The 26350-nt window shown below is 60.1% G+C and overlaps 7 protein-coding genes across 11 annotated transcripts in view; 5 read left to right on the plus strand and 2 right to left on the minus strand.

Annotated features, from left to right (window-relative positions):
* The first annotated feature begins 576 nt into the window (after positions 1-576).
* TKFC (triokinase and FMN cyclase) lies at positions 577-5115 on the plus strand. The gene is made up of 17 exons (XM_027699033.1): positions 577-626; positions 694-883; positions 960-1070; positions 1375-1556; positions 1637-1715; positions 2076-2165; positions 2279-2313; positions 2413-2497; positions 2569-2658; positions 2740-2856; positions 3183-3302; positions 3373-3510; positions 4063-4169; positions 4241-4344; positions 4417-4450; positions 4566-4655; positions 4732-5115. The coding sequence occupies exons 1-17, from the start codon at positions 621-623 to the stop codon at positions 4900-4902; spliced, it is 1749 nt and encodes a 582-aa protein (XP_027554834.1). The 5' UTR covers positions 577-620; the 3' UTR covers positions 4903-5115.
* Positions 5116-5690: 575 nt separating this feature from the next.
* On the minus strand, positions 5691-8270 carry LOC113975293 (cytochrome b ascorbate-dependent protein 3). Its single transcript, XM_027699145.1, has 6 exons — positions 8111-8270; positions 6907-7112; positions 6636-6844; positions 6405-6559; positions 6118-6274; positions 5691-6021 (listed from the first exon to the last, which is right to left on the minus strand). Exons 1-6 carry the CDS (start codon positions 8149-8151, stop codon positions 5998-6000), a joined length of 792 nt encoding a protein of 263 aa, XP_027554946.1. The 5' UTR covers positions 8152-8270; the 3' UTR covers positions 5691-5997.
* On the plus strand, positions 8239-11576 carry TMEM138 (transmembrane protein 138). Its single transcript, XM_027699173.1, has 5 exons — positions 8239-8318; positions 9549-9771; positions 9845-10016; positions 11090-11165; positions 11260-11576. Exons 2-5 carry the CDS (start codon positions 9644-9646, stop codon positions 11370-11372), a joined length of 489 nt encoding a protein of 162 aa, XP_027554974.1. The 5' UTR covers positions 8239-8318; positions 9549-9643; the 3' UTR covers positions 11373-11576.
* On the plus strand, positions 11532-13732 carry TMEM216 (transmembrane protein 216). Its single transcript, XM_027699160.1, has 5 exons — positions 11532-11929; positions 12097-12198; positions 12278-12370; positions 12966-13167; positions 13256-13732. The coding sequence occupies exons 1-5, from the start codon at positions 11560-11562 to the stop codon at positions 13269-13271; spliced, it is 783 nt and encodes a 260-aa protein (XP_027554961.1). The 5' UTR covers positions 11532-11559; the 3' UTR covers positions 13272-13732.
* Positions 13733-13893: 161 nt separating this feature from the next.
* CPSF7 (cleavage and polyadenylation specific factor 7) lies at positions 13894-24968 on the minus strand. Of its 5 annotated transcripts, none has more exons than XM_027699070.1 (10): positions 24830-24968; positions 22056-22177; positions 19056-19274; positions 17643-17746; positions 17240-17385; positions 15750-16155; positions 15530-15651; positions 15287-15452; positions 14977-15146; positions 13894-14899 (listed from the first exon to the last, which is right to left on the minus strand). In XM_027699070.1, exons 2-9 carry the CDS (start codon positions 22107-22109, stop codon positions 14978-14980), a joined length of 1386 nt encoding a protein of 461 aa, XP_027554871.1. In that variant the 5' UTR covers positions 22110-22177; positions 24830-24968; the 3' UTR covers positions 13894-14899; position 14977. The 5 variants fall into 5 exon arrangements, with proteins under 5 accessions (XP_027554871.1, XP_027554847.1, XP_027554855.1 ...); XM_027699046.1 differs by lacking the exon at positions 24830-24968 and adding an exon at positions 23186-23219; XM_027699054.1 differs by lacking the exon at positions 24830-24968 and adding an exon at positions 23018-23154.
* Positions 23235-25242, plus strand: SDHAF2 (succinate dehydrogenase complex assembly factor 2). The gene is made up of 4 exons (XM_027699185.1): positions 23235-23322; positions 24098-24306; positions 24535-24644; positions 24963-25242. Exons 1-4 carry the CDS (start codon positions 23308-23310, stop codon positions 25091-25093), a joined length of 465 nt encoding a protein of 154 aa, XP_027554986.1. The 5' UTR covers positions 23235-23307; the 3' UTR covers positions 25094-25242.
* Positions 25243-25356: 114 nt separating this feature from the next.
* The window catches only part of LOC113975274, a 2394-nt gene continuing 1400 nt past the window's right edge, over positions 25357-26350 (plus strand). Inside the window, exons 1-2 of the mRNA XM_027699120.1 lie at positions 25357-25875; positions 25950-26167. Of these exons, the coding sequence (XP_027554921.1) occupies positions 25583-25875; positions 25950-26167 (511 nt within the window). The 5' untranslated portion in view covers positions 25357-25582. The remainder of the gene's footprint in view (positions 25876-25949; positions 26168-26350) is intronic.

Consider the following 26350-nt stretch of genomic DNA (forward strand, 5'->3'; position numbering starts at 1 on the left):
ACCCCTCCCTGCTCCTTGCACTCCCCCCAGCACGGGGGGACTCCAAAATCCGGGGTGGGGGTCCCCGGGATATTCCCACCTGTATCCCACCCTGATCCCACCCCATATCCCGAGGGGATCTTGCTCCCCATCCCAAAAAGGGGTCCCTGTTTTCTGGGGGTGGCCCCATCCTTTTTCTCCCCTTCCCAAAAGGGGATCCCTCTTTGGGGATTGTCCCATCCTCATCCCCCGTCCCAAAAAAGGGGATCCCTGTTTGGGGAGGTCCCTTCTGGAGAGGATGTCCCATCCCAATCCCCCATCCCAAAAGGAGGTCCTGTATGAGGGTGGTCTCATCCTCAGCCCCCATCCTAAAAAAGGGGATCTCTGCTTGGGGTGGTCACTGTTTGGGGGGTCCCATCCTGATCCTCATTCCCTAAAATGGGATCCCTTCTTGACAGGGGGTCTCCATTTGGGAACAGCCCCATCCCCAGCCCCCCATTCCCACCAGCCCTCCCATCCCACCCTGTTCCCTTCCCACTGTCCCTGTGCCAGGACCTCCCTCGTGTCCAGCCTGGACCTTGCCCTCTTACCCAACAGATTCCAGCCCCAAGTCCAAGAGTTGCGCAGGATCCTACCCTACCATGGAGGTGAGGCCGGGACAGGGGGGTCACCAATCCCCCTTTTTCCTCTACTTACCACCCTTGGTTCCCCCAGATTCCCAAAAAACTGGTGAACTCGGTGTCCGGCTGTGCCGACGATGCCCTGGCCGGGCTGGTGTCCTGCAATCCCGGGCTCCGGCTCCTGCAGGGCCACCGGGTGATCCTGCGGAGTGACCTCTCGGCCGTCCGTGGCCGTGTGGCCCTGCTGTCTGGAGGGGGCTCCGGCCACGAGCCGGCCCACGCAGGTGAGACCCCGCAATTCCCGCTTCCCGGAGCCTCCCGGCACGGAGACAGCGCCGAGCTCCCAATCCCGCTCCGCAGGATTCATCGGGAAGGGAATGCTGACCGGAGTGGTGGCTGGAGCCGTGTTCACATCCCCATCCGTGGGCAGTGTCCTGGCAGCCATCCGGGTGGTTGCACAGGCGGGAGCAGGTCGGGAATACACCGGGATGCAGCTTTGGGATTCCTGTCCCGGAATCCCTGCGCTGTCATTCCCTTTCACCCCGTGTCATTCCCGTGCTTTCCATATCATTCCCATTCTCTCCGTGCAATCCCCATTCTCTCCATATCATTCCCATTCTCTCTACGTCATTCCCATTCTCCCCATGTCATTCCTGTTCTCTCCGTGTCTTTCCCATTCTACATCATTCCTGTTCTCTCCATGTCATTCCCGTTCCGTCTGTGTTGTTACTGTTGTCTCCGTGTCATTCCCGTTCCTCCCGCATCATTCCCGCAGTCGGGATCCTCCTGATCGTGAAGAACTACACGGGGGACCGGCTGAATTTCGGGCTGGCCCTGGAGCGGGCGCGCTCCGAAGGGGCCGACGTGCGGATGGTGGTGGTGGGAGACGACTGTGCCTTCACCGCGCCTGGAAAAGCCGGGAGACGCGGGATCTGCGGCACCGTCCTCATCCATAAGGTCCTGCCAGGGCTCCTTTACGAGGATTTTTGGAATTTGGGGGATTTTGAGGGTCGCTCATCCCATGTTGTCCTTGGCAGGTGGCGGGAGCGCTGGCGGAGGCAGGAGCAGGTTTGGATGAGATCGTGGAGAAGGTGACGGCAGCTTCCAAAGTCATGGGTGTGTTGTGGGATCCCATTATCCCATGGGAATGCTGTCCTGTGTCACTCCGACCCGTCCCTCCCAGAAAATCAGCCCCATTACCCCTATCTCTCCTGGAAAATCAGCCCCATTCTCCCCATTCCTCCTGGAAAATCAGCCCCATTTCCTCCTGGAAAATCAGCCCCATTCTCCCCATTCCTCCTGGAAAATCAGCTTCCCTCCAGCCCCTGTCCCTCCTGGAAAATGAGCCCCTCCCCTCCTCGCCCCATTTCTCCCGGATAATCAGCCCCATTCCTCCAACCCCCCTGGAAAATGAGCCCCCTCCATCCCCGCATCCCAAATCCCAGCAGGTTTAACAGCACATTCCTTCCCGTGCAGGTACCCTGGGTCTCAGCCTGTCTCCCTGCAGCATCCCGGGATCCAAGCCCTCATTCCAGCTGGCTGAGGATGAGATGGAGCTGGGGCTGGGTGAGGAAGGACTCCCTGGATCCCACTCTGGATCCCTCCCAGATCCCTGGGGGGGCTGAGATTCCCTGTCCCCCATGGGAAGTGTGAGATGTGACGCAGCCTCGTCTCCCTAGGGATCCATGGAGAGGCCGGAGTGCGCAGGATGAAGGTGAGGGGGGATCCCACTGTGTCCTCCCTATTCCCCAGATCTCCTCCGTATTCCCACATCCCCCCACTCTGCTTTTCCCACCTTCTGTGTCCCCTCCAGGTGCTGCCTGCGGATGAGGCCGTGGAGACGATGCTGAAGCACATGACGGATCCATCCAATGCTTCCCACATATCCCTGACCCCTGGTGAGCTCCCCTGGATCCCCCCCGCCCCCCAAATCCCTGATCCCGGTCTCATCCCACCCCTCATCCCTCAGGGTGTTCCGTGGTGCTCATGGTGAACAATCTGGGTGGGTTATCCTGCCTGGAGCTGGGAATCGTGGCTGGAGCCGCCGTGCACAGACTGGGTGAGTGTGGGGTTTCTTGGGATCCCCTTCCCTGGCTCTGGACCTTCTGGAATGACCTCCCCTGGCTCCCGGATCCCACAGAGAGCCGAGGGATCCGCATCGCCCGGGCCTTGGTGGGATGCTTCATGACAGCACTGGAGATGGCCGGAGTCTCCCTCACCCTCCTGGTGGTGGATGAGGAGCTGCTGCGGCTGATCGGTGAGTTCCTGGCGGGAATGTGGCCTGGGATGGGCACGCAGGGGTCTCCAGGTGCTGGGTAACGGGACACGACGTGCCCGGGAGAAGAATTCCTGGCTGCTGGACATGCCTGGAAAGGGGACACAGCTGGGTGACAGGCACAAGGGTCAGTGGGATGTCTGGGAGTGGAATTCCTGGCTGCTGGATGCACCTGGAATGGGGACACAGGAGTCTCCAGGTGCTGGGTGATGGGACATGAAGTGCTTGGGAGAGGAATTCCTGGCTGCTGGATCTGCCAGCAAGGATCCAGGAGGATCCTGAGCCACTGTCACCTCCGGCTTTTCCAGATGCCAAGACCACGGCCATGGCTTGGCCCAACGTTCCCGCGGGACCGGCGACCGCCCGGAGAGAGGAGATTCCAGCGCCGATGGATGTTCCAGGGCAGCCGTTGGATGAGACCAGCACAGGTTCGGAGCTGGAATCCCTTTTGAACCCTCCTGTGCCTCGGTTTCCCTCAGGAATGTCTCCTTTCCGCAGGGCCCGGAGCGGTGCAGGTGCAGCGGGTCCTGGAGCGGGTGTGCAGCACTTTGCTGGATATCCAGGATAAGCTCAACCAGCTGGATCGGAAAGCAGGAGATGGGGATTGTGGCCACACACACGCCCGGGCGGCCCATGGTGGGTGTGGGAATATCCAGGGAATTGTGGGGAGAGGGTGTCCCAGCCAGCACCGCCCAGGAGTGGGGAGTTCACCAGGATGTCCCTTCTTGGGATTTGGGAACCCTGAGGTGCCTCTTTCTATGGAACAGGGTCCTCATGCCCTGGGAGTTGTGGCTCAGGAATGCCCTATGGAATTGGGGGTGTCCTTGCTTATCCCAGGAGTGGGGGCTTCCTTTCTTGGGATTTGGATCCCTGAAGTGCCCCTCCCTAGGGAATGGAGTCTCCACAGGGAGCTGTATCCCTGGAACGTCTCTGCTTCCAGAGGTAGCTGCCCCATGGAACTAGGAGTGTCCCCGCTTGTCCCAGGAGTGGGGATTTCCCTGGGACACCCATTCGTGGGATTTGGGACTCCCAAGCTCCCCCTTCCATACCCTGGGAGCCACAGGCCAGGAATGTCTCTACATCCAGTGGCAACTTCCTCACGGCATTCCTGCTTGTCCCCACGAGGGACAGGAATCCCCATGGAGCCCAGGACCACCCCCCATCCCGCTCTTTCCTCCATTCCTGCAGCCATCCGGGAATGGATGCGCTCCCAGCCACCTCCGGCCGCCCCATCCCAGCTCCTCTCCTGCCTGGCCGACCTGCTGCTGGAAAAGATGGGAGGCTCCTCCGGAGTGGTAAGTGGGAATGGGAATGCGGGGAGACACCTGGAAGTGTTCCCAGGGTGGGGGTGACCGTATTCCCAAAGCTCTACGGGCTGTTCCTGACGGCGGCCGCCCGGACCCTGCGCGGCCGGAGTGATCTCGCGTCGTGGGCCGATGCCATGGATTCCGGGATTGACGCCATGCAAAGGTCAGTGCCTGGGGCTCTGGGATCCCAAACCCCCCCAGGAATCCAATTCCAATATCCCTGCATCCAACACAGGTATGGAGGAGCCGCTCCAGGAGACCGGACGATGGTGAGTTCCAGAATCCCATGGGATACCCGGGAGCCGAGGGGAAATTCCAGGGGGTGCCGGGGGGTTCCAGCCTGGCCTCAGCGCTGGCTCCCAGCCCCGTTCCCGTTTTTCCCAGCTGGATTCGCTGTGTGCAGCCGCAAAGGCTCTGCATTCCCTGCGCGTTCCCGGGGCCGACCCGCTCCAGGTGCTGGAGGCCGCGGTGCAGGTATGGAGAGCCCAGAGCCGGGATGGTGGGACAACTGGATGGGAATCCTGGAAAACATCCCGGTTTTCCCTGGCAGAGTGCCGAGGTGGCGGCGGAGGCCACCAAGCACATGGAGGCCGGGGCGGGAAGAGCCAGTTACATCCGCTCATCCCGGCTGGAGCATCCCGATCCCGGGGCCGTGGCCGTGGCTGCCGTGCTGAGGGCCGTGCTGGGGGGGCTGCGGGACCCCCCGGCCACCCCCAAGTAGTGTATCCCAAAAACCTCCGTGTCCTCCGTAGTGAGAGGGATGTGGATCCCAATAAACCTTAGGAGACGTGTCCCCCAGTAACCCTTTGTGTCCCCCCACACCAATGGGGATGTAGATCCCAAAAAATCAGTGTCCCCCTCTAAATCTCTTCGTCCCTTCTTGGTGACAGGGGTGTGTATCCCAATAAACCTTTGGAGACGTGTCCCGCAGCAATTCTCTGTGTCCTGCCTCATGTGTATGCCAAAAAACCTCCATGTCCCCAGATAACCCTCCGTGTCCCCCTCGTGGTGAGAGGGACACGTATCCCAAAAAATCTTTGGAGACATGTCCCCCAATAACCTTCTGTGTCCCCCCATGGTGACAGGGACGTGTATCCCAAAAAACCTTTGTGGCCCCCAACAGCCCCCTGTGTCCCCCCCTCCGGGACAGGGACATGTTCTCCAACAGCCCCCTGTGTCCCCCTGTCGCTCCAGGCCGGGAAGGGGGACGGGAACAGGGATCGTGTGACTGTGGGGGAGGAAGGAAACACGAGGTGTGGAGGGGGAAGCACAGGGCTCACATGGCTCTGGCCACGGGGGCCGGAGGGAAGGAGAAGCAGAGATGGGGCAGAGTGTGACCCCAAATCCCGTGGGGCGACCACAGGGATCTATCCCACGTTTCCAGGGAGCAGAGGAGCTCTTGGAAGGCACGGCTTGGCTTGGCCAGGACCTGCTCCCAAGATCCTGCCACTCCCACCAATCCCACCCTGGCTCCACTTATCCCCATGGATTTGAGCGCAGGATTCCCACGGAAGCCACTGGTTTATTCCATGTCCATGAGGGCCCTGAGTGGCTCCATCCCTGTCCTGCTGAGCCAGATTCCCTGGATTGGGAGTGACACATGGGAATAACCCAGATGTTCCTCTTTGTCCTGATGAGGCTCTGGCAGCTCCAGGATGGCACCGGGAAGGGCTGGGGTTTGGCACAGCTGGAAATCCAGGCAGGAGCTGGCACGTGGAGGCACGAGAATGCAGGAGACACCCTGGGAGTGCTGGGAAATCCTTGGGATGGCAAGGATGCAGGAAACCCCTCAGGAATGCTGGGAGATCCTTTGGGATCAGCGCTCGGCGGAGAGCAGGGGCTGTGGGAAGACAGGAATCAGCCCGGATCCTTCCCCACCCTTAGGGCTGTGCTCCCAAATTCTGCTTCCCAAATCCACCCAGCGTGTTCCCGGTACCTGGCGGGAATCCAGAGAGTCGGAATCTGGGCGCTTCCAGCTGGGCCTGGCCAGGGCACCCACCACCAGCACCCCAAAAAGCAGGATCAGGATTCCCAAAGTGTTGGCAAACACGGCCTCAGCAGGAAGGAGCTTGTAGTGCGTGGTCCCGTTTTTCCTGGGAGGGAGAAGTGGGGCTGGGAATGTTCTGGATGTGTCCAGCCTTTCCCTAATGCAGCCAAAATCTCACCCCGAGCCTCCCAGTCCCTGCGAGGGCTCTTCCCAATCCCCCCTATCCCGGCACTCACAGGCTGAAGAAAAGCTTCTCGTTGATTCCCGACACACAGGAAGCCACAGACAACATGAGGATGGTGGAGCCAAAGAAAACATGGATGGGCTTGTACAGCTGCCGGAGCCAGGCGGGAGCCCAGGGAAGCAGGAACGTTCCAAATCCCGCCGCCCACTGCGGGAAAACTCAGTGAGGATGGGAAAACTCAGGATGCTGGGGGGGAGTTTGGGGGATCTGGGAGTGCTCCCACCTGGCAGGAGAAGAGCAGGACGGTTCCCAGCCCCATCCAGCTGTGCAGGGAGTACATGTTGGGTATCCCGTTGGAATTGTGGAAGCGGAACACGGCCGCTAACCCCAGCACGGTGAGGACGAACGCTCCCAGAGCCAGGCCGCCGTGCAGCAGCTTCCAGGGAAGCTTGGGGCCGCTCCAGGTGTTGGGAACACGGTAAACCAGGGCAGCTGTGAGGGAAAAAAGGTCAGGAAGGGGCGGCGCTGGGATTCCCGGCGCTCCCTGTGCTCACCTGCTCCGTAGAGAACCACCAAGCCCGTCACCATCAGCACCGGGTGCCAGTTGAAAGTCCGGGATCCGCCATCCAGGGAAAAGCCCCCGCGCCAGTGCTGGCACCAGGCGCCCACCAGGGCCACGCAGAGCAAGCCCAGGGATCCCAGGAAGGCGCAGAAAGGCGGGAAGGGAATGTCCAGCATGGCCACGGAGCGCTGGTGGCACCTGGGGACGAGAGAGGAGCCGGCTCAGGGTCGCAGGGTCCGAAGCCGCTCCGGGGAGGAGCCACAGAAAGGGGAACTGGGAACCCTGAGGGGGCGGGGGGGCATAGGGAACCAAAGGGAGGGGGGGGCCCAGACTGGGAAGGGTGACAAGGATGGAGCTGCTTCCCAGCCCAGGAAAGGTGACAGGGACAGAGCTGCTTCCCAGCCGGGGTTGGTGGCCGGGTTCCAGCTGCTTCCCAGCCCTGGGAAGGAGGTCAGGGATGGATGGACGAGTGGATGGATGGACACCCCCCAGGGAGGAGCCACGGAAAGGGGAAGCAGGAACCCTGAGGGGGTGAGCAGGCCCAGCTACTCCCTGGGCTGGGAAGGAGGCCAGGCACGGATCCAGGGGGTTGGTGGTGGCACCTGGGGACGGCTCCAACCGCGCTCCGACACCTCCCGCGGAGGAACCGCGGAAAGGGGAACTGGGAATCTCCAGGGGGTGTTGGGGCTCCAGCCTGCTCCCTGGATTAGCATGGATCCAGGGATGGAGCAGGATGTGCAGAGCCGAATTCCCAGGGAATGGCAGCGAGGGGCTCCCAGGGTCACTTGTCCCCGTGTCCCCCCCCCCGCAGGGGGTGATTGGCAGGAGCCTCATTTGCATGTGATTTGCATGTGCCCCCACAAAGGGCTATTTCTGGCCCCTCTGGGGGTGGGGGAAGTCCCGGCTCCCCAAAATCAGCTGCCCACGGGGCATTGGGGCGGGAAGGGGTGGGGACATGGGGCCCCACGGTTCCCCAAAACTGGGGACACAGGAACTCGTGGGTCCCCAAAACCTGGGAAACGGGACCCCACGGCTCCCCAAAATCCGGGACATGGGGCCACACGGCCCCCCCAAACCTGGGGCTCCCCCGAACCTGAGGACAGAGGCCCCGGCCCTGAAACGCCCCCAAACCCGGGCCAGGAGCCCCCTCGGCCCCTCCCGGCCCCCGGGGCCGCCCCCCGCCCCCGGGGCCGTACCTGGGCCCCACCGCCCCCGCCTCGTCACTGGGCGTCGCCATCTTGGCGGGCGCCTCTCTGCCCGCTCATCTCTATGGTACCGCCGCCAATGCGCCGCCACCGAGAGCGGCGGCCAGAGCGGCCCCGAGCGGCCGCTCCAGGCGCCACTTCCGGCGTCTCTTCCGGGCCTCTGCGGCTGTTGCCATGGAGATCAAGATGGCGGTGGCGGGTCAGCGCCCGGGGCGGGAGGGACATGGCGGGGACCCTCCGGGACCCCCAGGACGGGACACTCGGAACTCAGAGGGGGTTTGGGGGCACCGGGGGGCGACCGCGGGGGTGGGGAGCCGGACAGGGGAAAGGGGGAGGCGGAGGCGGGTGCCCCGGAGTGGTGGGGGGGTGTCTGTGTGAAAGGGGGGGTGACGTGGGGTCTGGGGGAGGGAGTGACCCCTTAATTCCCATATCCAGCCCTTCCTTCCACTTCCAGTCCTTTTTTTCCCTGTCCAACCCTCCCCCCCCCCTTTCCAACCACTTTTTTCGTACATCCAGACCTTTTCTAGGCTCCTTTCCAACCCCTTTCGTTCTCCATATCCAGCCCTTTTCCCCACGTTCAACCTTTCCCCTTTCATTTCCAGCCACTTCTGCTCTTTTCCATCCCTTTCCTGCCTCCGTGTCCAGCCCTTCTTCTCCCCCATTTTCAACCTTTTTCTCCTTTTCCATCCATTTCCCCACATTTCCATCCCTGTGTCTTCCCCTCAGAGAATTAGTTCTCCATCCCACCCCTCTCCTTCCAGGACATGGAGGATCCCTGATTTCCCACACCCCCTCCCTCCCTTCTCCAGCCGGGATGATCCCAGGGGGGCTGCTCCCATGGGATACATGGCCCAGGAGTGCTGTACCTGCTCCTGTGTTCCCAAATTCCCGGCTGTATCCTCACCCCTCTCCTCTGCCCGGAGTGGGACGTGCCCAAACCTGCTCCTGGAGTGTGTCCTGCCCGGCACTGCCCATGGAGCCGGGAATAACCTGCCTGGACGCTGCTCCCTGGGATTGCACGGCTCCCTCATCCCTGGATTTCCTCACGTGGAGATTTGGGATGGATTTGAAGGGGGAGGGGACACAGCTTGGTAGGTTTTCCTGGTTTTCCAGCTACCCATCCCAGCTGCCAAACAATCCCAGGTCCTGGATTTTGGGAAAGCCCCCAGGATCCATCCCACAATCCCTAAGTCCCCTTTCCAGATTCTGGATTTAAGGAGAGCCCCTAGAATCTATCCCAGCTACCAAAAAATTCCTGTATCCCTTTTCCAGGTCCTGGATGTTGAGAGAGGCCATGGGATCCATCCCACAATCCCTGTGCCTCCTCCAGGTCCAGGATGTTGGGAGAGGCCCTGGGATCCATCCCGGTTACCAAACAATCCCTGGGATCCATCCCACCAAACAAACAATCCCTGTGCCCCTTCTCCAGGTGTGGGATGTCGGGAGCGGCCCCGCTGAGCCCCCCCAGCGCCATGATCCGTCGGGAATGCTGGGGCTGAGCGCTCCAAGGCCTGGGAAAGGAGGATGCTCCAGCCCAGCAACTACAGCCTGGTGCTGTTCCTGCAGTTCCTGCTGCTTTCCTACGACCTGTTCGTGAATTCCTTCTCGGAGCTGCTCCGAACGGCTCCGGCCGTGCAGCTCGTCCTCTTCATGTGAGTACCGGGAAGGGGAGGGCGGGAGATCCCGGAGATCCCAAACGCCCCAATGCCCGTGATTTCCCGGCAGCATCCAGGACATCGCCATCCTCTTCAACGTCATCATCGTCTTCCTCATGTTCTTCAACACCTTCGTGTTCCAGGCGGGATTGGTCAGCCTGCTTTTCCATAAGTTCAAGGGAACCATCCTGCTCTCCGCTGCCTACCTGGCGCTCAGCATCTCCTTCCACGTCTGGATCATGGTAGGATGGGCTGGGAACAGCTGGATTCTCCCGAGGGATTTTCCCAGGAGGGCTCCCCTCAGGCCTTTCTTGCTGTCTTCCCCCGCAGTGACAGTTTGGTGTCCCTTTCCATGATCCCGCTGTTGGAATCGGGCTGGAAGGGTCCTGCCCTATCCCAACCCATCCCAGCCCATTCCTTAAGGAATAACCTGTCAGAAAACACTCTTTACCCAGGAAAAGTCCAGCAGCTCCAAGTCCCCCACAGTGACAGTTTGGTGTCCCCTTCCGTGATCCCAGTGCTGGAATCGGGCTGAAAGGGTCCTTTCCTGTGCCATCCCATCCCAGCCCATTCCCTAAGGGAATAACCTGTCAGAAAATGCTCTTTCCCCAGGGAAAACTTATTCTAGCAGCTCCTGTTTTTCTAGGGATTAATCGCTACACGTGGGCCCCCCCTGTCCGGGCTCCTGGTTCTGTCCTGGCAGCACTTTCCCCTTTCCAAAATAAATTCCTTCCTGGCCCCTTCCCCACAGAGCAGATCTGCACCCTTCCCATCCTCTGGACATCCCTTTCCCAAGGGTCTATTCCTGCTGCAGGGCACAGGGAATGTTTTGGGAGGGCCGGGAGCCATCCTGTGCCACGGCGGCTGCTCCGGCGCTGCCCGCATTATCCGGGAAGGGGATTTTCAGGGATTTGCAGGGATCTGCAGGTCTGAAGCCGGAATAGGGCCTGGCTCCGTGCCTAAATCCCCTGAGCTGCTTAATCTTTGGGATGGGGCGCTTCCCAAACCGCTCCAGGCGTTATTCCCAGCTGGATGTGCCTCCATCTCCCTCAGAACCTTTGGGATGGGGCTCCCCCAAACTTTCTCTGGGGTTTGTTCCCATCCCTCCGCCCCCTTCAGAATCTCTGGAATGGGGGCTCCCCTGAACTGCTACAGGGGTTGTTCCCAGTTCTCTGTCCCCCTCAGACTCTTTGGGAAGGGGACCCTCCCAAACTCTTCCAGGGGTTATTCGCAGCTCTCCATCACCCTCAGAATCTTTGGGAAGGGGGCTCCCCAAACTGCTCCAGGAGTTATTCCCGGTTTTCCATTCCCTCAGAACCTGCGCTGGCGCGACTCCAGCCGTTTCATCTGGACCGAAGGCCTCCAGACCCTCTTCGTTTTCCAGAGGCTGGGTAAGAACTCCTGGGATTGGGGCTGAGGGGGATCCCACACCCCTTGGACCCAAATCCAATATCTCAATCACCGAATCCCATCAAATTCCCGCAGTGGCTGTGCTCTACTGCTACTTCTACAAGCGGACAGCTGTGCACCTGGGAGACCCCCTCTTCTACCAGGATTCCCTCTGGCTCCGCCAGGAATTTGCCCACTTCCGTGGCTGATGGATCCCTGGAATCCCCTGGAGTCTCCCTGCGATCTGTGGGATCAGTCCTGGCTTGTCCTTCCTCCTCTTCGTCCTGGATGCTGGGAGTCAGTGGGAGGCTTGTGGGGTGTCCCTGCACGAATGTCCATCCTGGCACCACGGCCTCGTTTGGGGCTGGAATATTTTTGGGAACTGTAAAGGAATAAATGGGATGTGTTTTCCAGCAGCTCCTGGGTGTTTCTCCCTCCCTGGACCCCCCGGTGTCACATCTGCCATCCCCACAGCCTGACCTTCACTGGAACCCGGTCAGTGCTGCACTTGCAGCCACCAAACGGGGTTATTCCCACTTTTGCGACGTGGGATTCTCATCCCGATGGATCGTAGGATTGAGGGCGGGGTCTCGAACCCACGGTCCGGCCTGTCAGTCCTCCTACCATAGAGAGGCGCGGGTAGAGCGGCGGCGTGACCGTCGAGAGGGGCGGGTGGAGCGGCCCTGGCCGTGCGCTCAGCGCCCCTTGGCGGGCGGGCGGGCGCGGCGGCGGCGGTTCCCATGGAGATGGAAGATGGCGCCCAGGGGTAGGAGCGGGACCGGGGCGGGAAAAGCGGGATATCGGGAGATCCTGGGGGGTACCGGGGATGGAAGTGGGGCTGGGAGCGGGGCTGGGGGGCGGCCAAGGCGCTACAGGGCTCGCGGCCCACCCCCCCCCGCGCCCCTCCCTCACGGCCCCCCTGTGTCCCCTCAGGCCGCCATCGCTCCTCGGCGCCGCTGCAGATCCTGCTTTTCCTCAACGGCTGGTACAGCGCTACTTATTTCCTCCTGGAGGCGTTCGTGTTCGTGTACAAGGGTGAGCCCCCCGCTCCAGCCCCCTTCCCGAGCCCGCTGGGACGGGCAGGGATGTGATTCCCGCGCGGCTCTTCCCGCAGTGCTGCTCCTGCCCTATCCCGTCTCCAACCTGGTGCTGGACGTGGTGCTGCTCCTCCTCTACCTCGGCACTGAGGCCACGCGGATCTTCTTCGGTGAGTTCCCTCCCCCAAAATTCCAGAGGCTCCACGGGGAGTGCGGAGTCCTGGGATAACCCCGAAATCCAGCCCTGGATGTTCCAGGACAGGCCGCGTGGGGCTTGGAGCAACTCGGGCTGGTGGAAAGTGTCCCTGCCCACGGAAGGGGGTGGGAATGAGATGGAATATAACGTCCTTTCTAACCCAAAGCATTCCAGGATTCCATGTGCTAGTTTAAATTGGATATTGGGAAGAAATTCTTCCATGTGAGGACAGTTGAGACACTGGAATGGATTTCCCAGGGAAGCTGTGGCTGCCCCATCCCTGGAAGTTCTCACAGCCAGGTTGGAGCAACCTGGACTACTGGAAGGTGTCCTTGCCCATGGCAGGGGGTGGAACTGGATCTTTAAACCCCTTCCAACCCAAACCATTCCAGGATTCTGTGGACAACCCATGGATCCCCCCGGCCAGCCCAAAATTTAGCGTCTCCTGGGACGCCCCCAAAATCCATCCCTGCAGGTGTCTAAGTCCACACTGGATGGGGCTTGGAGCAACCTGGACTAGTGGAAGGTGTCCCTGCCCGTGGAACGCCCTGATCCCGTGTATCCTGCAGGCTCCAAGGGGAACCTGTGCCGGCGGAAGGTGCCGCTGTCGCTCAGCCTGGCGCTCACGGTGCCGGCGGCGGCGCTGGCCGGGTACTACCTGCTGCTCCAGACCTATTCCCTGCGCCTGGAAGCCTTCCTGAGCGCCATCCTGCTCCTCTTCTACGGCCTCGAGCTGCTCCTGGGCCTCCTGGCGCTGCTCTCCTTCTCCAGGTGCCGCATCCCGGGACTGGGGACGCGCCGTGGGAGTTTCCAGGTTGGTTTGGTGCCGACACGTCCCTCCCTTTGTCCTTTTCCATAGTGCGGATCCCTACTGAGGCCACACCGGAGACACGGCCCAGGGACACAGGGAAGTGTGACTGGTGCCAGCTCCACTTCCCAGCCCTGGGAAAGGGAGGGATCCTACTTTTCCCACTCCTCATTTCACCTGGACTCATCCTTCCCACCTCTCCTGCTCCTACCTGGACTCATCCTTCCCACCTTTTCTGCTCCCATCTGGACAAATCCTCCCTTTGACTTCTCCCACTCCCACCTGGACACATCCATTCCACTTTTCCCACTTCTGCTTGGACTCATCCCTCCCACTTTTCCCACTCCTACATGGACACATCCCTCCTGCTTTTCCCGCTTCCCACCTCACCCACAGCACGTGCCAGAGACCTGCTCCCACCCGGACTCATCCCCTCCGAGTTTGTGCCAGCTCAAGGTACGAAGAATCCTTATTTTTTCTACACCCTTCCGGAATAGTTCGCTATTTTCCAATAAATATTTATTTTTACCTGGTGCCTGGGAATGTGGGAGCGCTCCGAGCTGCCTTGGGAAACACAGGAGCCCCTCAGAGGACGATGTGAGGCAAAACAGGCACTAAAGGCTCCCCAGATCCCTCCCTTTCCCTCGTTATGCCAAATCCCACGGCAGGAATGTGACGGGAGCGCCGTGTAAAAGACTTGACAACGTCATCGAGTTTATTACACAATTTTTTTCAACCTATCCAAAGACAAATCTAATCACTGCGAGCAGGAGGGGGCAGCTCCTCGCTGGGGCTTCCAGGGATTTGCTCTGCAATTTTGAGGGAATTTTTTCCCCCCCTCCACTATTTGGAAAGAAACTAAAAATCTGTGGCGTTAAGTAAAAAAAACCCGGACCTCTCCTGCCGAGCGCTCCCACCTCGTGGGGCTTAGGAAATCGGGGGGGTTATTCCTGATTTTGGGGAGAGTTCAACTTAAAAAGACTTCCCAGAGCCTGGGTTTTCCCGCCTGGGAATAGCTCCGGGGGCGATTCCAGCCCTGGAAGTCACCGGTGTGTCCCGGCTCATCCCAACCCTCCTGGGCTCTCCCTCTCCTGCTCGGGGATCCCGAGGGATCAGGAGGGGACACCAGGGAATGAAAGCCTGCCCTGCCTCCTCCGCTTCCTCTAAAACAAGGAAGGCGCCGCGGGAGAGGCCGGAGCTGCCGTTCAGGTGGGAATGCTGCTGTGGGGAATGTCGGGATAGAGAAGGGGGTGACCCCCGGCCCAGCTCCAGCCCCTCTTTTCCCAACTCCTGGAGGGCGAGGGTGGAAAAGGAGGAGAGTGGCACAGTGTCCCACCGGGGCGATGGGGACAGGAGTGTCCCCAGGCGATCCAGAGGCCAGCACATGGCTCCTGATCCTGGGATCGGGAGGGCTCCGTGCCCTCTGTTCCCCCTCGGGTTGGGAAGGGCTCACAAACCTCCCTCCATGGAATAAAAGCACCATTTCTCTTTGGGTCCGAGTGTCCACGGAGCGGAGCGGGATGGCCCCGGGAAGCAGCAGCAGCAGCAGTAGCAGGTGGGGGGGATTCCCAAGGCCACGAGGTGCTGGGAGAGGGCTGGGAGTGGCTGGGAAGGGGCCGGGATGGGGTGGGAGCGGCCTCGGGGTGTCGAGGTGAGGAGATACGAGTCCATTAAAAACCACTTCCTGCAGAATTCCTGTGGGGAGAGAGGGGGGGTGAGGTCAGAGCCCCCCCGGTCCCTCCTCCCCCGGGGCTCCCGGGCCCCCGACCTGCCTCAGTGGTGCCGGTCCCTGTCTCTGTCCCTGTCCCGGTGCCGCTCGTGCTCCCGGCTCCGCTCCGGGAAATAATCCTCGTGCCGCTCGTCGCCGTGCAGCAGATCCCGGTGCCTCCGGCTGCTCTCGCGGGACCGGCTGGGCGAGCGCTCCCGGGATCGGTGCCTTTTCCTTGGGAAAAGAGCGGGACAAAGAGAAGACAAACAGGGACCTTTCAGTCACTCACCCGCCGGGAGCGTCCCCTGGGCCCCGCCGGGCTGGATCTTCAGATCCAGGGGCAGCATCCGGTTAGGTGGGACCCATAGGGATACCTGGAGCTGCTGCTGGAGCTGCTGCTGTAGGATTTGGCCTCTATTCCATGCAGGCAATCCTTGAGGGAGGAGAGCAGGACGCGGCACCGCTCATCCCCAGCCACGCGCGACTGTTTGATGACGGCGATGGCCGTGAGCAGCGTCTCGATGGCGTTGCTGTAGTCACCTGGGAAAGCCGGGAGCCGAGGGATCAGGAGCGGGACTCCATCCCGGGACGGGGTTTGGGAAGGAGGCGGGAATTACCTGCGCTGGCGCCGGACACAGCCTTGGAAATGGCGCTGCTGGAAATGGCGCGGTTGCGGTTCATGATCTCTTCAAACTCCCCCTCGCTCACGGCTGGGGGCAGTGGGCCCAACTCCCGGCTGCTGGAATTCCGGGATTAGCAGGGCACCCAAAGCCTCCGGGAGCATCCCACTCTCCCTTCCTGCCCTATTCCCCCCCAGCTTCCCCCTGCCCGGCTCACCTGCTGTGGTTGTAGGGAGCCATGGCCTTGCCGTAGGTATCTGGGGGGGGTCCCAGTGCGGCGGTGGGAGGTGGGAAGAAGGCGGGATTGAGGTGCAGGGCGGGGGGAACGGCCCCTGGAGGGGGCACAGCCAGGGGAGGGGGCAGCCGGGGCGGCGGGGGCAGGAGGTGCTGGTAGGGAATTCCGGGAGGAGGAGGAGGGACCCCGAAGGCGGAGGACAGGGGGGGGGGGGGGGGCATGGGCGGGGGGGGCAGCCCCATGAGGGGCAGCGCGGGGGGGCGGCTGAAGAAGGGCAGGACCGAGGGGGGCTTTTCCATGCGGGAAGGGGGCAGCGCGCTGTCCGTCGGCGTCGCCCGGCCATCCACGGCGTCCACAGAATCCCGGGAGTGGGCCCGCGGCGGCACACCTGGAATCGGGACAGGGGAAGAGCTGTGAATTCCAGCTGGAGGGTCTCCAGGTCTCGGAGAGCTCCTGCTCCTCCTCTTCCTCCCACCCCCAGAGAGCTGGAGGTGCCCAGGGAAAAGAGCCAGCTGGCCAAATGTAGCCTCCGCTTCCATGGGTTTTTCCAAGAGCTCTCCAAGAACCCGCACGGTGCCCTGAGGGACAGGGAGGACGCAGGTACAGGAGCCAAAAGCCACAAGGAGCGGGGGGAGATCCCCAAAGACCCGGAGAGCCTGAGCCACACGTGGATTTGGGAAGGCCCAAGCGTGGAGGAGCACAAGGAGGGGACAGAACTAACAGCAGTGGAGCCACTGCCAGAGGAAGGAAAACTCGGCATTCCAAGAGGGACAAGAAGCCTTGCTCTGTTCAAAGAGGCTTTGAGGACGAGAAAGGAGGGGTTTGAGGCAGCCACAGCTCCCAAAGGATCCATGGAAGCTCCGCTGCGCCCCGAGGGCACCCGGAACTCTCAGGGATCGCTCCCTGCTCCACCAAAACTCCAGGGGCAGGTCGGAGGACGGGAAAGGGGGTTTTCCTTGCACCAAACATGCCATGGGACCTACAAAGACCTCCTTGGACACTCCTGCCAGGACAATCCCTGCGGATCCCGTCGCATCGCTGCGGAGTGAGGCCAGGACCACCTATCGCCATACGGCCAGGTCCCAGCTGGAATATTCCTCCAGTGTTGGGCACCTTACCTCCGCAGGGATGGAAAAACTCTGGAGCAGATCCAGATTGGAGCTACTAATAGATATGGAGGGTCTTAGCTATGCCCAGAGCCTGAAGAGCTTAAGCCCATTCAGTTTGGAGAGGAGGAGGAGGAGGCTACGAGGGATCTTCGCAGTGTGGGAGCACCTAAAAGGGGATCATAAAGACTCGGGTCAGGAGCTAATCCGGCTCAGGAACGGGAAAAACAACCCCCACGCACTCCTGCTTTTCCACCCATGCCGAGGGCTCGCGGGGCTGGGCCTGGCAGCTGATCCGGGGGGGAGTTTGGGGGGCTCTGTGTGCCGTGGATCCCCCCGCCCGCGTCGTTCCGACGCCGCACTCACGTTTCCGAGCCTGGGCCTCGAACTGGGACAGGTTCTGCCGGGTGGCCAACCTCACCTCCACCTTGTCTCCGTTCAGGATCTTCCCGGGAAGCAGCTCCAGCAGTTTGTGCACCGAGTTCTCGGAGGCCACCACCACCTCCGCGTACCTGCGCGGGACACAGGCAGGTTCACCCCCTGCTCGAGGTGAGGGACGCCCTTCCCAAATCCCACCCTCCACGCAGACCCCCCGTTCCTGATCCCATCCCAGTGTTCCACGCCCCCTCCTCCCTCTTCCGTTCACTTTGGGAGCCATCCCGGCTCCAGGTGCATCCCCTGTGCCAGCCAGGAAAAGCACCCTCACCCCTCCCAAAACCAGGGATGTGCCGGCTGCCCCTGTTCCCACCCCAATCCCGTCGGCTCTCACCCCTTGGATTGGCCATTGGCTCGGTTTTCCGCAAATTTCAGCTCCACCACGTCGTAGACTCCGACAGAGCGGATGGTCTGGATCAGCTGCTGGTCCGTCGTCCACTGAGGGAACAGGGAATGGGATGTCTGTCCATCCCCAGTGTCCCCCACCCGCCTCGGGAATGTCACCCCCAGAGTCCCTCAGGGAGGGATTCAAATCCTCTCATCTCTGGAAAAAGCCCTGGGAATGGATATCAGATGTCTCCCTGTTCTCTGGGTGAGACGGAGCCTTCCCAAAACTCTCCCTGTGGGAAAAGGGGATTTGGGAGCAGCTCCCAAAGGTCACCCCCATGGAGGGGCACCAGGGTGGGCACCCACCCCAAAGTGCTCAGAAGCCCCTCAGGGATGCAAATCCCTTTTTCCTGAGGATCCCAAGGCCAAGCCCAGCTCACAAACCAGCCTGGAATGCCAGGATGGTGTGGATTGAGGAGGAGCTGCCCTTCCAAATATCCCAGAACTCCCCTAAAAAACCCTAGAGCCCTCCCAAAGAGCTGAGAAACCCACCCCAAAAAGCCCTGCAGCCCATCATGGGTTTCCTTGAAGCCCTCAGGGATACAAATCCCTTTTCCCTGAGGATCCCAAGGCCAAGCCCAGCTCACAAACCCCCCCAAGATGGGATACTGGAACAGTGTGGACTGAGGAGGAGCAGCTCCCAAAAGAACCCAGAACCCCCCCAAAAGAGCCCAAAATCCCCTAAAAAGAACCCTTTAATCCCCTCAAAAGAGCCTGGCAGCCCCTCAGGGGTTTCTTTGGAGCCCTCAGGGGGACAAATCCCTTTTTCCTAAGGATCACAAGGCCAAGCCCAGCTCATAACCCAGGCTGGGATACTGGGACAGTGTGGATTGAGAAGCAACTCCCAAAAGATCCCAGAACCCCCTGAAAAGAGCCCAAAACCCCCACAAAAGAACCCTTTAGTCCCCCCAAAAGGGCCTGGCAGCCCCTCAGGGGTTTCTCTGGAGCTCCTTGGGGGTTTCTTTGGATCTCTCAGGGATACAAATCCCTTTTCCTTGAGGATCACAAGGCCAAGCCCAGATCACAACCCAGGCTAGGATACCAGGACTGAGTAGGAGCAGCTCCCAAAGAACCCAGAATGCTCCCCAAAACTCCCCAGACACCCCCAAAAGAGCCTGGTAGCCCCTCGGGGGTTTCTTTGGACCTCTCAGGGACACAAATCCCTTTTCCCTGAGTATCCCAAGGCCAAGCCCAGCTCACAGCCCAGGCTGGGATAGCGGGACAGCGTGGATTGAGGAAGAGCAGCTCCCAGCAGAGCCCGGAACCCCCCAGAACCAGCCCCAAACACCCCCAAAAGATCCCGACAACTTCTCGGGGGGGGGGTTTCCCCGGGAATCCCAAATTCCCCGGGAGGCCTCACCCAGGAGAAGCTCCCGACGTAGACGGCGGCCCTCTTGTTGCGGAGCCCGCTGTAGGTGTAGAGGATGGCCGGGGGTTTGCTGTGGGGCTTGGGGGACGGCTCCGGCCGCAGCTCCGGAGGGGCCTCCGAGCCGCCGGAGCGCTTCTCCTGGGGCTGGGAGCTGGCCGTCAGCACATCGTCGTACAGGTCCATCTGGTCAGCATTACTGAACTCCGGGTCCTGCCGGGAGAGCGCAGCCAGATCCCGCTTGGGAAAAGGCTCGGGAAGCCTCCCGTGCCGTTTCCAGACAGGCCGTCCCAATTCCTGAGCGGAATTCCCGTCCGAATCGCTCGGTTTGGGTCTGTGCGCGGTTGGGAATTAGGGCCATCCCTTGCCCGGGCAATCCCAAAACAATGGGCTCTGCTTTCATGGAATCCTGGAACGGTTTGGGTGGGAAGGGAGCAGGATCCTTAAGGATCATCCATTCCCACCCCCTACCTCCCACCTTCCCCTAATGGGAGCTCCCAGGGATGGCTGAGCTTAAATCCTTTGGGAAGGACATATGTAAATCCTGGGGGATATGGAGATGAGGCCACATGGATTTTGGGACTGAAGCAGAGGTTAGAATCAGAATCATGGAATCCTGGAATGGTTTGGGTGGGAAGGGACTTTAAGGACCATCTGATCCACCTTCCACTATCCCAGGTTGCTCTGAGCCCTTTTCCAACCTGGCCTCGGACACTTCCAGGGATGGGGCAGCCACAGCTTCCCTGGAAAATCAATTCCAGGGCCTCACCGCCCTCACAGGGAAGAATTTCTTCCCAATATCCCAAAACCCCCACTGGGCTCTAGCACATTCCAAGGACCAGCCCACTGGGATCTCAGCTTTCCCAAATAGGACAAGACCCAAGCTGCTGCTCCTGGAAACCACCAGGAAGAAATTCCCACTTTGAAGGGCAAGAGTTCAATGGTGGAAAAACCAAGTGCCCTCCAGGGATGACCCTCTCCCTCCTTGGCAGCTCATGCTTCCCAAAATTCCAGCTTGAGAGCTGCACACCCCCTCAATCCCTCCAGGAGGATCCATCCCATGGGAGCAAGGCACAGGGCTGGTGTCCCATAAAAACCAGAGGTTCTGTTCCCAGATTTGGAATTCCAGGCAGTTTGGATAATGTTTTCCATTGGAGATGGTGTGAGGCGGATAAATCCACAATCTGAGAGTCAGGGAATTGCAAACATCTCGTTAGGAGCAAGAAAGGGAAGGATCCTCAGCACAAGGATCATGGAAATCCCAAAATCCAACCATTTTCCCTCTTCCTGAACCTTTGCATCCGGCTCTTCCCACAGAGTTGACAAAAAGCAGGATCTGAAAAGGGAGCTGGAGTTTTGTGCTCATTCCCAAAAAAGCTTGAGTGTTTGGTTATTCCGACTCCCACGTTCCTACCTCCACCAGGAGCCTTTGGATATGGCCCAGGGCTGGGAGATTCCTGCCTGGAAGTTTCAGAAACCAGAGAGCAAAAATAGGCAGGAGGAGGAATCACTTGGAATCCCTAAGGATACTTGGAGGATGCTTCAGCTTGGGAGTTTATAGGGATCCTCCGGCTCCCAATCCAGGTGCACAGGGATGAAGCCCTGTGGGCACTGTTAGTGGGAATTAGCACATGCTGTGGGATTTTGAATTACACTGAAATCCCTGGAATGCCACAGGGACACCACAGCTTTGATCCTAACATGGATTAACTCCGGGTTTCCTGCTCCCACACATCCCAAAGGGAGCAAGGTGCCGGAGTTGTTGGCCTGGATCATCATTCCAGCTTTGAGGATCCTCTTGGCCAGTCAAGGAGCTTTGGTGTATTATTCCCAAAATTCCCAGTTAAATCCTTCCACGCTGTGTATTCCAGCTTACTTCAATCCTCCTCCCACCCATTTCACTTCCTAATTCCCAGAGATCCCAAAGCTTTCACTAAAACCACCCCAGACCCTCCAAGCTCCTCAGAAAACATTCCCATGTCAACTCCAGCCATGGATTCTCCCACTTTTCCCCTTTCCACCCTCATTCTTGCAGTTTTCCAGCTCTCCCAGCTTCAGGCATACCTTTTTCCTGATGCAAATTCCATAAAAACACAAACTGAGGACATTCCTAAGCTGGAGCCGTTCGGTCCCAGCGCAAGGCAGTTTAATACACTGGGAATCTGGTTTATTCCAGCAGTTTTCCAGGGAATGATGCTGGAGAGGTGCTTGTAAATTGGAAACTCCAGGCAGCACAGACAACTCCCTTTTTTTTGGTGGCATTCCCATTATTTTGTCAACTCCTGCTTCTTCCCAGGAGGCTGGAAAGCACCTGGAAGCCCCCTTGGCTCCAAGGTCATGGATATGGTTTCCTGGTTTTCCTGAAGGTCTAATCCATGGATATTCTCACTCAATAATCAGAACAAGCTCCTCTTCATCCATCCAGGAGCTCCCAGGAATTCCTTCCTTCCCAGCTCCTCTTTATCCCTCCAGGACCTCCCAGGAATTCCTCCCTCCACGGTGATTCCTTAATCCAGCTGTTTTCCTTCCACTTCCCGTGGCTTTTCCTTTTGCCAGCTTCCCTCCACAGGTTTTCCATGGCAGTTTTCCATCTTCCACCCTCTCTCTTCACACTTGGCTCTCCCAGATCCAAAAAATCCCTAAGATCTGCTTCTCCAACACCCATTCCCTCCTGTGAATCCCAGACATCCCTGGGATGGGACAGGTGGCACAGGGATATCTTCCCACGAGCGATCCCACAGATTCATCCCTCTGCATCCCTTCACTGTGTAATTCCCTGGAAGTGCCTCTCCCAGCCAGGATTCCTCATTTTTCCAGGGTGCAGCTAAATCCCAAATCCCAAACATTGCATGACCCACAGGGAAACCCTTTAACCCCAGCCACTGGGATTGGGAATGATCCCAGCCCTTTCCCAGCCACACCTTGGCCGAGCTGGAAGACACTGGAAGCTCTTCCCTAAAACTGGGGGGGGTGGATCCCAATCCCGGCCCTCACCTGGGTGAATTCCTCGTCGGCGTAGATGTCAATCAGATCCACTCCTTCGGACATATTTCCAGAGGCGGGAAAAGCGGGAGCCCGGGCTGGGACCGGGACGGAGCCGGGACACGGAAGGTGCTCTGGGAAAAGGGGGGTCGGGGGGTGAGTCAGCGAGGCCTTGGGAATGTGTTGGATGTGTTCCCACAAATTCCCTGTTTCTTCTCTAAATCCCCAAAATTCCACCTTTCCCCCAAAATCCCTGTATCGCCCCAAAGCCCCTTTTCCCACCAAATTCCCGTCTCTCCAAACTCTTCTCCCCTAAATCCCCTCTGTCCCTCAAACCCTTGTGTCCCCCCCAAATCCCCACCTTGCTCCCAAATCCCCTCTTACTCCCCAATTCTTTTTCCCCCCAAATCCCCGTTTCCCCCACCAAATCCCATGTTCCCCCCAAATCCCTGTGTACCCCTCAAATTCCTCTTCCCCCCAAATCCCCTCTGTGCCTCCAAACCCTCTTTCCCCCCCCAAATACCGTCCCCCCAAAACCCTGTGTCTCCTTCAAATTCCCTTTTCCCCCTAAATTCCCTCTTCCCCCCAAATCCTGGTGTCCCACTCAAATACCTTCTTTCCCTCCAAATCCTCTGTCCCCCCAAATCCCCTCTTCACTGCAAATCCCTGTGTCACCCTGAAATTCCTCTTCCCCCAAATCCTGTCCCCCCCAAATTACCTCTGTCCCCCAAAACCCCGTTCCTCCAAAATCCCTGTTTCCCCTCCAATCCCCCTTCCCCTCCAAATCCCCTCTTACCCCCTAAATTCCTTCTTCCCCCCAAATTCCCTGTTTTCTCCCCAAATCCCCTCTGTCCCCAATTCCCCTTTTCCCCCCAAACCCTCTTTTCCCCCCCAAATTCCCCGTTCCTCCCCCAAATCCCATCGCCTCCCCTCGCCCCCCCCCTCGCCGGCCCCCCGGCCCGTCCCCGCCATACGCGGCCCCGCGGAGCGGCGGAGCCCGATCCAGGGGGGGAGTTCGGGAAGGGAGGATGCGATGGGAGGGGGCGGCAAGTCGCGATATGTCGCGATAGGTCGCGACCTCCCCCCCCTTTCGCCCCCCCCGACCCCCCGTTCCCGGCCCCGCGCGCGCCGCCCGCGCTCACCGCCAGCGCCGCCGCGCCCCGCCCACTTCCTGCACAGGACACGCCCACTTCCGGCAAAAGCACCGCCCACACACCCCCAGGCGCATAGAGTCGGGGGCGGGGCCAGAGCGGCCACGGGCAAGATGGCGGCGGCCAGGGTGGGGGGAATGGGGGGAGAGGGGAGGGAAAACATGGGGGGAAAAGAGGGGAAAGGCGTGGAAAAAAGGGCAGGGAAAGGGGAAAAGGGGAAGAGAAGTGGGAAAAGGTGAGGGAGAGGGAAAGAGGGGAAGAAAGGAGGATGAAAGGACGTGTGGGGGGGAAAGGGGAAAAGGGGCGTGACAGGGCAAGAAGGGAGAAAGAGAAAGGGGGAAAAGGAGAGGAAAAGAGGATTTGGGGGGAAGGGGGAAAAAAGGCGGGCAAGGGAAGGGAAAAGCGGAGAAAAGAGGAAGTGGGGGAAAGGGGGACAAAAGGAAGGGGGAAAAGAAGGGGAAACGGGGGGAATGGGGTGTAAAGGAGGAAAAAGGGAAGGTGGAAAGCAGAGGAAGAAGGGGGGAGGAGGGAAGGAGAAGGGGAAAGGAGGGGATAGGGATTTGGAGGAGAAGGGGGAAAAGGGAAAAGTGGGAAAGGGGAAAAAAGGGAAAGGAAAGAGAAGGAAAGGAGGGGAGAAGGAGAGTCTGGGAGGGAAGGTGGGATAAGGGTTGGAAAAGGGTGGTAAAAGGGGGTTCTGGGGTAAAATGGGGAAAAAGGGGATTTGGGAGACTTTTGAGATAAGGGATTGGGGGCAGCAGGATCTGGGAAGATGTTATGGGATGTGGCTGCACCAGGGGGAGTTTGGGAGCAGCAGATTCTGGGGGTGGTTTGGGATTGGGACTTATGTCCTGCAGGATTTGGGGGGTCCCAGCCCTGACATCCCTGGGCATTCCCTGTTCCCAGCTCCGCTCCCTGCGCTGGCAGCTGGCGGTGCCGGTGATCCCCCGGCGTGGATACCGCGGGGATTCCCCCCCGGATTCCGGGAAGGACGTGCTGGAGATCCCGCTGCCCCCCTGGCAGGAGCGTCCCGAGGAGCCGCTGGACACCAAGAGGGCCCGGCTGCTCTACGAGAGCAGGAAAAGGGGGATGCTGGAAAACTGCATCCTGCTCAGGTGGGATCGGATCCAGGCGTGTCCCAGGGGGGCATTAACAGGGAGGAGCCCCGAGAGTTGTGGGAAGAGCTTAGTGAGGGACTGCACAGCCAAAATCCATGGGATAAACCATCCCAAGGGCTCTGCTGGTTCAGGATCCAGTGGGGTGGATGGAGCGGAGCCAAAATCCTTTGGAGGATGTGTGTAAATCCTTCTCCCATCTCCCACCTATATCCATCCCTTTTCCAGCCTCTTTGCCAAGGAGAACTTGGGCAGGATGAGCGAGGAGCAGCTGAACCGCTACGACCGGCTCATCAACGAGCCCAGTAACGACTGGGACATCTATTACTGGGCAACTGGTGCGTGGGGACACCCCTTGGGACACCGGGATGGGCCCCTGGGACACCGGGATGGGCCCCGGGAGATCAGGATGGGTCCCCAGGACACTGGGATGGACCCGTTGGAGATGGAGATGGGTCACTGGAACACTGGGATGGGCCCCTGGAAGATGGGGATGGGTTACTGGGAGACCAGGATGGGTCACCTGGACACTGGGATGGATCACTGGGAGACTGGGATGGGTCCCTGGACTTCGGGATGTGCCACTGGGATACCGGAGTGGGCCCCTGTGGTGCCTCGGGACAACACAGAGCTGATTTTTCCCTGTTTTCCTGCAGAAGCCAAGCCGGCTCCGGCGGAATTCGAGCACGATGTGCTGGACATGCTGCGGGAATTCGCCAAGAACAGGAACAGGGAGCAGCGGCTGCGGCAGCCGGACCTGGAATACCTGTTTGAGCCCCCGCGCTGACGCCTCCGTGCCCGTTCCCTGGAGCAGCGCAGGGACACGGGGATCTGTGGAATTGCTGCTGCCTTCCCTGTGGTTCTCCTCCTCTTCTGGCAGCCTCTGGACACTGTGGAATGCTGAATAAAGCCGGGGCTGCTGGCCCTGCTTCCCTACATTGTGACCTCAGGGTCCAATCCTTGGGGACATTCCCACCTCGCTTTGGCACATCCTACCCCACTGATATCCCTAATTCCCACCTGCCCCCTTTTCCCCGGCTCCCAGGGAGGTGGCCCCACAGCCGGAGGGGCTGTGCCCCCTCCCGAAGTGCTCCAAGCTCCACATTCCCGGTGCTCTGGGACTCCCCGGAGTCCCGTTGTCGCGGTTGCCAGGAGACCGAGTCACATTCCGCGGCAACATTCCACACCCTCTCGGCCGGCCGGGAAGGCCAGGAGCCGCTGCCAGCACCTCCAGCCATGGCGTAGGGCCCTTCCCTGGGGTTATCCCAGTGCCAGGATGCCTTCCCTGCCGCAGGATTCCCCCGCCGGGGGCTTGGGCACGGGATTCCCGCTGGTGAGGGTGCACGGCGGGGACCGCTCCGACCTGCTGAGCTTCTACGTCACCACCTACGAGGTGTCCTATGGGAAGAGACCCCTGGGATTATCCCACAAGTTTGAGGGGCGTGTTTTGGGAGTCAAACCCCCCGACCAGGCGTCCGTGCACCCGCTCCTGGGGGTCCATTCCGGATCCGGATACGTCACCAACAACTACTCGGCCCTGTCGTCCCTGATCACCCCGCGCCCTGAGTGGTAGGTCCCTGCTCCGGGACGAGTTTGGGGGGGAAAATGTTGGGATCGCTCCATCACGGCCCTTCCTGCCACAGCCCGGACCCCTTCGTGTCCATCTCCGCCACCTCCGAGGATTTCAAGCCCTTTGGGCGCCCGCAATTCCAGAGGATCCTGCCCCAGGGTGTGGATGAGCCGGAGTGTTCATATCCCCCAGAGTTTTCCCTCTCCCGGATCCGTTATGAGGGGCTGAAGCCTCCAAAGTTATCCAGGGGATCCAGCGCCAAGAGCGGCTGCACCAGTCCTACCCAGCCAGGTATGGATTTGGGAGGGGGGGGATCCAGGGAAAGCTCCCTGGGAGGGTTTGGGGTGTTGGGACCCCAGGGAAAGCTCTGTTCCCAGGAAGATTTGGGGGTCCCAGGGAAAGCTCCATTCCCAAGAAGATTTTGGGGTGTTGGGATGCCAGGAAAAGCTCCATCCCCAGGCGGGTTTGGTGTCC

The sequence above is a fragment of the Neopelma chrysocephalum genome, unplaced genomic scaffold (genome assembly GCF_003984885.1).
Source record: "Neopelma chrysocephalum unplaced genomic scaffold, ASM398488v2 Primary Assembly neopelma1_24, whole genome shotgun sequence".
Taxonomy (NCBI): domain Eukaryota; kingdom Metazoa; phylum Chordata; class Aves; order Passeriformes; family Pipridae; genus Neopelma; species Neopelma chrysocephalum.

Excerpts from the sequence above, each read along its gene's own strand:
- TKFC (XM_027699033.1), top strand. Across the intron at positions 2,498-2,568 it reads CCACATATCCCTGACCCCTG|GGTGTTCCGTGGTGCTCATG; the intron begins GTGAGCTCCCCT and ends CTCATCCCTCAG. Across the intron at positions 4,451-4,565 it reads CTCCAGGAGACCGGACGATG|CTGGATTCGCTGTGTGCAGC; the intron begins GTGAGTTCCAGA and ends CGTTTTTCCCAG.
- LOC113975293 (XM_027699145.1), bottom strand. The coding sequence starts at position 8,151 with ATGGCGACGCCCAGTGACGAGGCGGGGGCGGTGGGGCCCAG. Across the intron at positions 6,845-6,906 it reads GGTGGTTCTCTACGGAGCAG|CTGCCCTGGTTTACCGTGTT; the intron begins GTGAGCACAGGG and ends TTTCCCTCACAG. Across the intron at positions 6,022-6,117 it reads ACTCTCTGGATTCCCGCCAG|CCCCTGCTCTCCGCCGAGCG; the intron begins GTACCGGGAACA and ends GTCTTCCCACAG.
- TMEM138 (XM_027699173.1), top strand. The coding sequence starts at position 9,644 with ATGCTCCAGCCCAGCAACTACAGCCTGGTGCTGTTCCTGCAGTTCCTG. Across the intron at positions 9,772-9,844 it reads GTGCAGCTCGTCCTCTTCAT|CATCCAGGACATCGCCATCC; the intron begins GTGAGTACCGGG and ends ATTTCCCGGCAG. Across the intron at positions 11,166-11,259 it reads CTTCGTTTTCCAGAGGCTGG|TGGCTGTGCTCTACTGCTAC; the intron begins GTAAGAACTCCT and ends AAATTCCCGCAG.
- TMEM216 (XM_027699160.1), top strand. The coding sequence starts at position 11,560 with ATGGGATGTGTTTTCCAGCAGCTCCTGGGTGTTTCTCCCTCCCTGGAC. Across the intron at positions 11,930-12,096 it reads ATGGAAGATGGCGCCCAGGG|GCCGCCATCGCTCCTCGGCG; the intron begins GTAGGAGCGGGA and ends GTGTCCCCTCAG. Across the intron at positions 12,371-12,965 it reads GGCCACGCGGATCTTCTTCG|GCTCCAAGGGGAACCTGTGC; the intron begins GTGAGTTCCCTC and ends TGTATCCTGCAG.
- CPSF7 (XM_027699070.1), bottom strand. The coding sequence starts at position 22,109 with ATGTCCGAAGGAGTGGATCTGATTGACATCTACGCCGACGAGGAATTC. Across the intron at positions 16,156-17,239 it reads CGAGGCCCAGGCTCGGAAAC|GTGTGCCGCCGCGGGCCCAC; the intron begins GTGAGTGCGGCG and ends TCCCGATTCCAG. Across the intron at positions 15,453-15,529 it reads TGTGTCCGGCGCCAGCGCAG|GTGACTACAGCAACGCCATC; the intron begins GTAATTCCCGCC and ends CGGCTTTCCCAG.
- SDHAF2 (XM_027699185.1), top strand. Across the intron at positions 24,307-24,534 it reads GAAAACTGCATCCTGCTCAG|CCTCTTTGCCAAGGAGAACT; the intron begins GTGGGATCGGAT and ends TCCCTTTTCCAG. Across the intron at positions 24,645-24,962 it reads CATCTATTACTGGGCAACTG|AAGCCAAGCCGGCTCCGGCG; the intron begins GTGCGTGGGGAC and ends GTTTTCCTGCAG.